General features: G+C 55.3%; 1 protein-coding gene across 1 annotated transcript in view; it reads right to left on the reverse strand.

The window, feature by feature from the left end:
- LOC142297463 (extracellular calcium-sensing receptor-like) overlaps positions 1-7,735 on the reverse strand; it is a 29,408-nt gene extending 21,673 nt beyond the window's left edge. Inside the window, exon 1 of the mRNA XM_075341688.1 lies at positions 7,551-7,735. Coding sequence (XP_075197803.1) covers positions 7,551-7,708 — 158 coding nt within the window. The 5' untranslated portion in view covers positions 7,709-7,735. The remainder of the gene's footprint in view (positions 1-7,550) is intronic.
- Positions 7,736-9,998: the final 2,263 nt, after the last annotated feature.

Consider the following 9,998-nt stretch of genomic DNA (forward strand, 5'->3'; position numbering starts at 1 on the left):
AATGGAGTTCTATGTTTTCTACCTGTTAAAGGGAACCTGTCAGATGCAATCTGCAGTGAGAACCGCGAGCAGTTCTTGGTGCATATTTCTAAAGCCTGCCTCACCGTCCCTATATACACTAGCATAGATAAAGGGATCTTTAGAAAAAGTATCTCTAAAGATCCTTTATGATATTCTAATGAGCGCATGGATCAGTCATCAGGGCGTTAGTTCCTGTGCTCATTCCGCCCTCTTAGCATGGTAGCATGGCCACAGGGACATATATTCAATGCCCATTGCCCAGCATCATCAGCGGTGACGCGCATACCTGTGTCCCGTTGTCACTGCCTCAGAACGCCGGGTTTAGGGTCAGTGCACATGATCAGAATGCCCGGCCACTTCCGCTCATGCGCACTAGACCTCTCTGAAGCCAGAACGCGTACACCCGGCTTCCTAATGCGCGAGGCATTCTGATCATGCGCACATACCCTAAGCCCGACGTTCTGAAGCAGTGACAATGGACACAGGTACATGCGTCACTGCCGATGATGACGCTGGGCAATGGGCACTGATTAGCATGATAGTGCGCCCCTGTGAGCCTCTGTGGGCATGCCAACATGTATAAGAGGGCGGAATGAGGGCAGGAACTAACGCTCTTGCGACTAGTCCTTGCACTCATTAGCATATCACAAAGGATCTTTAGAAATATTTTTTATAGATCTCTTTATGTATTCTACAAAATACAGGGACAGTTAGGCCTGGATTAGCAATGTGCACCCGGAACTGCTCGTGGTCCTGGGGGCATACTGTACCTGACAGGTTCACTTTAAGGGTAACTCTCTCTCTTTTGGACCCTGCAGATATCTTTGCAGTTCAGCTGCAGGTCCTATTCTCCTCCCCATGTGTCTTTATATTTATGCATCCCCCTTGGTTTGTTGCCATTGATAGTTACTTCTAAGCTGTCCAGATTCAAGCAGTCAGCTTGAAATCTCCTGTGGAAACTCGTGTGTTGCTGTGTTTCTTCCAAAGTCATCGTGGAAGTGTCCGTTTTTCATTCCCTTGCAGCTCTCCCTTGTGTGTTCTCTAGGACTTAGAGGAGTTCTAGTGCTCATCCCACCCATTCACTACCTAGGGCTTATTTCAAGACCAGCTCGGGCCTAAGTATCCTGATCGGCGCATATATGTGGAATGTATCTAGAGATATCAGGGGAGCCAGGGGTCAGTGGTAGTCTGTCTCCAAGGGTCTACATCTTCCTCTTATCTTCAGGGTTTCTCTTCTGTTTCCTCATTTCAGGACCTGAAAGGTTGTATTACCTCGTCATGGGTAATTTTGCACCAGGGAGCAAGTTAATGGAATAATAATGTGCGTTACGGGGAGGCGGTTCATGGCACCCCTTCTCCAAGAATACATCCAGAAAACTGGACAGAAGAGAGAGTGCGGTTTTAGTGGAGATGGTAGAGTTAATTGTAATTAGGCAACTATGCTTGCAGAAATCACTCCACCTAACTATTTCTCGCTGGACTGCCAGTCAGCCACAGGATTATGCATCACCAGCCAGGGAAGACCCAGTACAATGGGAGTAGGAAGACCTTCCAAGAAACAGCAGAAAAGGGCTCTTTGTGAAGAGCTCCTGTGCGAATGTTCACATTATACACCACTTGCATAAACCTTCCCTGACTGAGGAGCGCAGCGTCAAACGCGGCGTGTGTGCAGATGAGATCTTGAGCCTAGAGCTTCATCTGCACACGCGCCAACTCCGGACGCCATTATTTGAAGTCCAAACCGCTGACATTTTCAGGTTGGGTCCACAGCACAGAACAGCGCCCTCGGCCTGCAGCCACAGCGCAGCTCCAGCACATTGCCTCTAGCCCAAGCACATAACCTGCAGCTCCAGCACATCGCCCATAGCTCCAGTTCATCGCCTGTAGCTCAAGCACATAACCTGCAGCTCCAGCACATCGCCTGCATCCCCAGCACAGCGCAGCTCCAGCACATTGGTTGCAGTGTCGGCACAATGCCCGCAGTTCCAGCACAATGACCGCAGCTCCCCACATCACCTGTGGCTCGAGCACATAACCTGCAGCTCAAGCACATAGCCCGCAGCCCCAACACATCGCAGCTCCAGCACATCGCCCACAGCTCCAGCACATCACCCACAGCCCCAGCACAGTGCAGCTCCAGCACATCGCCCACAGCTCCAGCACATCGCCCACAGCTCCAGTACAATGCCCGCAGCTCCAGCACATCACCCACAGCCCCAGCACAGAGCAGCTCCAGCACATCGCCCGCAGCTCCAGCACAGTGCAGCTCCAGCACATCGCCCACAGCTCCAGCACAGTGCAGCTCCAGCACATTGCCTGTAGCTCCAGCACATCGCCCGCAGCTCCAGCACAATGTCCGCAGCTCCAGCACATCGCCCACAGCTCCAGCACAGTGCAGCTCCAGCACATTGCCTGTAGCTCCAGCACATCGCCCGCAGCTCCAGCACAATGTCCGCAGCTCCAGCACAATGCCCGCAGCTCCAGCACAGTGCAGCTCCAGCACATTGCCTGTAGCTCCAGCACATCGCCCGCAGCTCCAGCACAATGTCCGCAGCTCCAGCACATCGCCCACAGCTCCAGCACAGTGCAGCTCCAGCACATTGCCTGTAGCTCCAGCACATCGCCCGCAGCTCCAGCACAATGTCCGCAGCTCCAGCACATCGCCCGCAGCTCCAGCACATCGCCCGCAGCTCCAGCACAATGTCCGCAGCTCCAGCACATCGCCCGCAGCTCCAGCACATCGCCCACAGCTCCAGCACAGTGCAGCTCCAGCACATCGCCCACAGCTCCAGCACAGTGCAGCTCCAGCACATTGCCTGTAGCTCCAGCACAATGTCCGCAGCTCCAGCACATCGCCCATAGCTCCAGCACATCGCCCGCAGCTCCAGCACATCGCCCACAGCTCCAGCACAGTGCAGCTCCAGCACATCGCCCACAGCTCCAGCACAGTGCAGCTCCAGCACATCGCCCACAGCTCCAGCACATCGCCCGCAGCTCCAGCACATCGCCCACAGCTCCAGCACAGTGCAGCTCCAGCACATCGCCCACAGCTCCAGCACAGTGCAGCTCCAGCACATCGCCCACAGCTCCAGCACATCGCCCGCAGCTCCAGCACATCGCCCACAGCTCCAGCACAGTGCAGCTCCAGCACATCGCCCACAGCTCCAGCACAGTGCAGCTCCAGCACATCGCCCACAGCTCCAGCACAGTGCAGCTCCAGCACATCGCCCACAGCTCCAGCACAGCGCAGCTCCAGCACATTGCCTCTAGCCCAAGCACATAACCTGCAGCTCCAGCACATCGCCCATAGCTCCAGTTCATCGCCTGTAGCTCAAGCACATAACCTGCAGCTCCAGCACATCGCCTGCATCCCCAGCACAGCGCAGCTCCAGCACATTGGTTGCAGTGTCGGCACAATGCCCGCAGTTCCAGCACAATGACCGCAGCTCCCCACATCACCTGTGGCTCGAGCACATAACCTGCAGCTCAAGCACATAGCCCGCAGCCCCAACACATCGCAGCTACAGCACATCGCCCACAGCTCCAGCACAGAGCAGCTCCAGCACATCACCCGCAGTCCCAGCACAGAGCAGCTCCAGCACATCTCCCGCAGTCCCAGCACAGAGCAGCTCCAGCACATCGCCCACAGCTCCAGCACATCGCCCACAGCTCCAGCACATCACCCACAGCCCCAGCACAGTGCAGCTCCAGCACATCGCCCACAGCTCCAGCACATCGCCCACAGCTCCAGCACAGTGCAGCTCCAGCACATCGCCCACAGCTCCAGCACAGTGCAGCTCCAGCACATTGCCTGTAGCTCCAGCACATCGCCCGCAGCTCCAGCACAATGTCCGCAGCTCCAGCACATCGCCCACAGCTCCAGCACAGTGCAGCTCCAGCACATCGCCCACAGCTCCAGCACAGTGCAGCTCCAGCACATTGCCTGTAGCTCCAGCACATCGCCCGCAGCTCCAGCACAATGTCCGCAGCTCCAGCACATCGCCCGCAGCTCCAGCACATCGCCCGCAGCTCCAGCACAATGTCCGCAGCTCCAGCACATCGCCCGCAGCTCCAGCACATCGCCCACAGCTCCAGCACAGTGCAGCTCCAGCACATCGCCCACAGCTCCAGCACAGTGCAGCTCCAGCACATTGCCTGTAGCTCCAGCACAATGTCCGCAGCTCCAGCACATCGCCCATAGCTCCAGCACATCGCCCGCAGCTCCAGCACATCGCCCACAGCTCCAGCACAGTGCAGCTCCAGCACATCGCCCACAGCTCCAGCACAGTGCAGCTCCAGCACATCGCCCACAGCTCCAGCACATCGCCCGCAGCTCCAGCACATCGCCCACAGCTCCAGCACAGTGCAGCTCCAGCACATCGCCCACAGCTCCAGCACAGTGCAGCTCCAGCACATCGCCCACAGCTCCAGCACATCGCCCGCAGCTCCAGCACATCGCCCACAGCTCCAGCACAGTGCAGCTCCAGCACATCGCCCACAGCTCCAGCACAGTGCAGCTCCAGCACATCGCCCACAGCTCCAGCACAGTGCAGCTCCAGCACATCGCCCACAGCTCCAGCACAGCGCAGCTCCAGCACATTGCCTCTAGCCCAAGCACATAACCTGCAGCTCCAGCACATCGCCCATAGCTCCAGTTCATCGCCTGTAGCTCAAGCACATAACCTGCAGCTCCAGCACATCGCCTGCATCCCCAGCACAGCGCAGCTCCAGCACATTGGTTGCAGTGTCGGCACAATGCCCGCAGTTCCAGCACAATGACCGCAGCTCCCCACATCACCTGTGGCTCGAGCACATAACCTGCAGCTCAAGCACATAGCCCGCAGCCCCAACACATCGCAGCTACAGCACATCGCCCACAGCTCCAGCACAGAGCAGCTCCAGCACATCACCCGCAGTCCCAGCACAGAGCAGCTCCAGCACATCTCCCGCAGTCCCAGCACAGAGCAGCTCCAGCACATCGCCCACAGCTCCAGCACATCGCCCACAGCTCCAGCACATCACCCACAGCCCCAGCACAGTGCAGCTCCAGCACATCGCCCACAGCTCCAGCACATCGCCCACAGCTCCAGCACAGTGCAGCTCCAGCACATCGCCCACAGCTCCAGCACAGTGCAGCTCCAGCACATTGCCTGTAGCTCCAGCACATCGCCCGCAGCTCCAGCACAATGTCCGCAGCTCCAGCACATCGCCCACAGCTCCAGCACAGTGCAGCTCCAGCACATCGCCCACAGCTCCAGCACAGTGCAGCTCCAGCACATTGCCTGTAGCTCCAGCACATTGCCTGTAGCTCCAGCACATCGCCCGCAGCTCCAGCACAATGTCCGCAGCTCCAGCACATCGCCCACAGCTCCAGCACATCGCCCACAGCTCCAGCACATTGCCTGTAGCTCCAGCACATTGCCTGTAGCTCCAGCACATCGCCCGCAGCTCCAGCACAATGTCCGCAGCTCCAGCACATCGCCCACAGCTCCAGCACAGTGCAGCTCCAGCACATTGCCTGTAGCTCCAGCACATCGCCCGCAGCTCCAGCACAATGTCCGCAGCTCCAGCACATCGCCCACAGCTCCAGCACAGTGCAGCTCCAGCACATCGCCCACAGCTCCAGCACAGTGCAGCTCCAGCACATCGCCCACAGCTCCAGCACAGTGCAGCTCCAGCACATTGCCTGTAGCTCCAGCACAATGTCCGCAGCTCCAGCACATCGCCCACAGCTCCAGCACAGTGCAGCTCCAGCACATTGCCTGTAGCTCCAGCACATCGCCCGCAGCTCCAGCACATCACCCACAGCCCCAGCACAGAGCAGCTCCAGCACATCGCCCACAGCTCCAGCACATCGCCCACAGCTCCAGCACATCACCCACAGCCCCAGCACAGTGCAGCTCCAGCACATCACCCACAGCACCAGCACATCACCCGCAGCCCCAGCACAGAGCAGCTCCAGCACATCGCCCACAGCTCCAGCACATCGCCCACAGCTCCAGCACATCACCCACAGCACCAGCACATCACCCGCAGCCCCAGCACATCACCCGCAGCCCCAGCACAGAGCAGCTCCAGCACATCGCCCACAGCTCCAGCACATCGCCCACAGCCCCAGCACAGAGCAGCTCCAGCACATCGCCCACAGCCCCAGCACAGAGCAGCTCCAGCACATCGCCCGCAGCTCCAGCACAATGCCCGCAGCTCCAGCACATCACCCGCAGCCCCAGCACAGCCCAGTTCAAGCACATCGCCCACAGCCCCAGCACAGTGCAGCTCCAGCGAATCGCCCGCAGCTCCAGCACAATGTCCGCAGCTCCAGCACATCGCCCGCAGCTCCAGCACAATGCCCGCAGCTCCAGCACATCGCCCGCAACTCCAGCACAATGCCCGCAGCTCCAGCACAATGCCCGCAGCTCCAGCACAATGCCCGCAGCCCTAGCACAGTGCAGCTCCAGCACAGTGCAGCTCCAGCACATCGCCCACAGCTCCAGCACAATGCAGCTCCAGCACATCGCCCGCAGCTCCAGCACAATGCCCGCAGCCCTAGCACAGTGCAGCTCCAGCACATTGCCTGCAGCTCCAGCACAATGCCCGTAGCTCCAGCACAATGCCCGCAGCTCCAGCACCATGCCCGCAGCCCTAGCACAGTGCAGCTCCAGCACATTGCCTGCAGCTCCAGCACAATGCCCGTAGCTCCAGCACATCGCCCGCAGCCACAGCACAGCACAGCTCCAGCACATCGCCCGCAGCTCAAGCACATCACCTGCAGCTCCAGCACAATGCCCGCAGATCCAGCACATCGCCCGCAGCCACAGGACAGCGCAGCTCCAGCACATCGCCCGCAGCTCCAGCACATCGCCCACAGCCGCAGCACATCGCCCACAGCATCGCACTATTCCAACACCGCCCCTGCCTCCTCTGACCCCGCTCTACCACTGCTGCTGCCCACTCTCGGTAAGATACCACCAGATTGTAAGACAGACCCCCTTTTTTTCAACCTTTCTTTTCTCTAAATTTAGGGTGCGTCTTATAATCCAGTGCGTCTTATGAACTGAAAAATATGGTATCTACTGTAGCTCTTGTTTTGTTTGAAGTAATAAATGCATTATGGTCTTTGTTTCCAAACTTCCATGTCTTTACATAAGTACTAACGTGTCCTCCATCCTTCTGTGGGGGTGATAAATACTTGTGACGGCATCTGAGTCCAGACAAGCCTCGGACACTGACAGACACCGGCTGTATGCTCTTGTCTCCGATGTATCACCATTAATTGGACCAACACTGGCAGATCTGGAGATCCCATGCATCTCACCCCAAATTAGCTCTCCCAGGAAAGGGGCTTCCATGACACTATTGATTTCTACACAGAATATTTCTCTGCCTGAGTCTGAGGTAACCTAACACTTACACCCCATACAGTCAAGATAATTGCTCCGACCTAATTCATATATCACTTTTTACAGGAGGAAGACCAGGATTAGAGGTCACTGACATGATCCAGTCTGTAGATCTATATAATCTCTTACCCTTTACAGGAGACCGGTTGTGGCCAATCATGGAAGCTCGGCCGTGAGAAGTCATATCCAGAGTAGACCAAGAAGAGTCCCCCGATGAGGACATCTCCGGGATGAGTGAAGGCGTCCATCTCCCATCCCCTCAGTCTGCAGCCATAGACTTGCTCCATGGTGAGAGGTAAGAGCAGGAGGAGGAGCAGGAGTCTGATCATCGGCTCTGGTCTCCGGACACCTTCATGGCCACAATATGGAGTCCTGGTGACCGGCAGTGGAGAGAGGAAGATCTGCCATGGATGCTACGCACTCGCCATTCCTCTACCTGTGGTGACAAAAGTGCAGATCTGATTGATTCCGTCCGGTGATTTTTACTAACGCTTTCTGCAAACAATTGTGATCTTCTCACATCCCACCTAATGCCAAAGTCAAGAAGTCCGAGCCAAACCTCAGAAAAGGAAGTGACGATGGACGGCAGTACAAAAATCATCAGAAACTGGGTCTACTGCCGTGGAAAAGAAGATATAATAATGGCCACTCCATAGATCTGGTAAGTGGTCAGATAAACCCTGGACTAACCCAAAAGAAAGGGTTCTCTACTGTAAGAGCAGTCACAGTGAAGCTGTATCCTATCCTGTCATGCGCTTTACTGTGATTGTCAGGTTTTTTATGACTTGAAAAAGACACTGCTACGGTGCTGAAATGCGTAGTCTGAATCACAGAACCCGTATTGATCTGCCTCACAGCAATAGACCCTTTCCCATCCTTCCCATCCGCGCAGCCAATCTTCAAAGGGCTTCTGCTCCCTATAAGGTGAACTTTTACCTATGGACTCCCCAAGTCAAAAAGCAGCTGCAGGTGAAAGTCCAAGCGGGGGTGCCATGCAATCCAAGAGGGGAGCAACAGCTTTATAGATCTTACACTTTTTCTTTCTTTAAATAAGTAGGCAGGCATATATTCACTGCTGTTCATTTCCTCTTCTGACTCTCACCCACTGCTGACCATATAGGTCACTGCTCTTAAAGTAAAGAACCAGATCCTGAGGTCAGCCGTGCATATAGTCAGTGCTATTACAGTAAGAAACAAATCCTGAGGTTAGCTTTACATATAGTCACTGCTATTACAGTGAAGAACCAGATCCTGAGGTTGATTGTTCATATAGTCACTGCTATTACAGTAAGAAACAAATCCTGAGGTTAGCTGTACATATAGTCACTGCTCTTACAGTGAAGAACCAGTTACTGAGGTCAGCTGTGCATATAATCACCACTCTTTTAGTAAAGAACCAGCTACTGAGGTCAGTTGAACATTTAGTCACTGCTCGTAGAGTAAAGAACCAGCTGCTGAGGTCAGCCGTGCATATAGTCACTGCTCTTACTGTAAATAACCAGCTACTGAAGTCAGCTGTGCATATAGTCACTGCTCTTGCAGTAAAGAACCAGATCCTGAGGTCAGCTGGGCATAATGTCACTGGTCTTACAGTAAAGAATCAGCTACTGAGGTCAGCTGTCCCAAAGATTAATATTTATATATTATTTATATATTAATATTATATCCTCTGGAGACTGAACCTTTTTATCTGAAGTGGAGGGTGTGCCCCTTGTCTTTAGATGAAGGGTTGATCATTTTTTTGCATTTGTGCATCAGTGAGAAAATACCAGCGTTAAGGCTGATGGGCTGCGGAGAAGCAGAAAAGGAACAAAAATATTGCACTCACTAAGGGGATAACAGTCTGGAGACCGCGGCTGAGGTGTGGTGGTAACGGTCAGAATTTCATTACAACCTCACAAGCTGCTCCGCATTTCTCAAAAAGCCCAATCATTGAGCCAATGTCATCTACCCCCGATCTACTGAACCAATCCCAGAAGCCACGGTTGCACTGCGGGTGGGATCTGCGCACACGCCAGCTCCTGAGATGTTCTCCAGACCAAGTCATCTCCTACCTACCTGATACCAAGCAATGGACACAGGCGCTGATGACTATCACCACTCCTGAGCCGTGACCCAGACCAGGTCATCTCCTACCTACCTTATACCAAGCAATGGACACAGACGCTGATGACTATCACCACTCCTGAGCCGTGCCCCAGACCAGGTCATCTCCTACCTACCTTATACCAAGCAATGGACACAGATGCTGATGACTATCACCACTCCTGAGACGTTCCCCAGACCAGGTCATCTCCTACCTGATACCAAGCAATGGACACAGATGCTGATGACTATCACCACTCCTGAGACGTTCCTCAGACCAGGTCATCTCCTACCTACCAGATACCAAGCAATGGACACAGATGCTGATGACTATCACCACTTCTGAGACGTTCCTCAGACCAGGTCAACTCCTACCTACCTGATACCAAGCAATGGACACAGGCGCTGATGATAATCACCACTCCTGACACGTTCCCCAGACCAGGTCATCTCCTACCTACCAGATACAAAGCAGTGGACACAGATGCTGAT

This window comes from Anomaloglossus baeobatrachus, chromosome 3 (assembly GCF_048569485.1).
Source record: "Anomaloglossus baeobatrachus isolate aAnoBae1 chromosome 3, aAnoBae1.hap1, whole genome shotgun sequence".
Taxonomy (NCBI): domain Eukaryota; kingdom Metazoa; phylum Chordata; class Amphibia; order Anura; family Aromobatidae; genus Anomaloglossus; species Anomaloglossus baeobatrachus.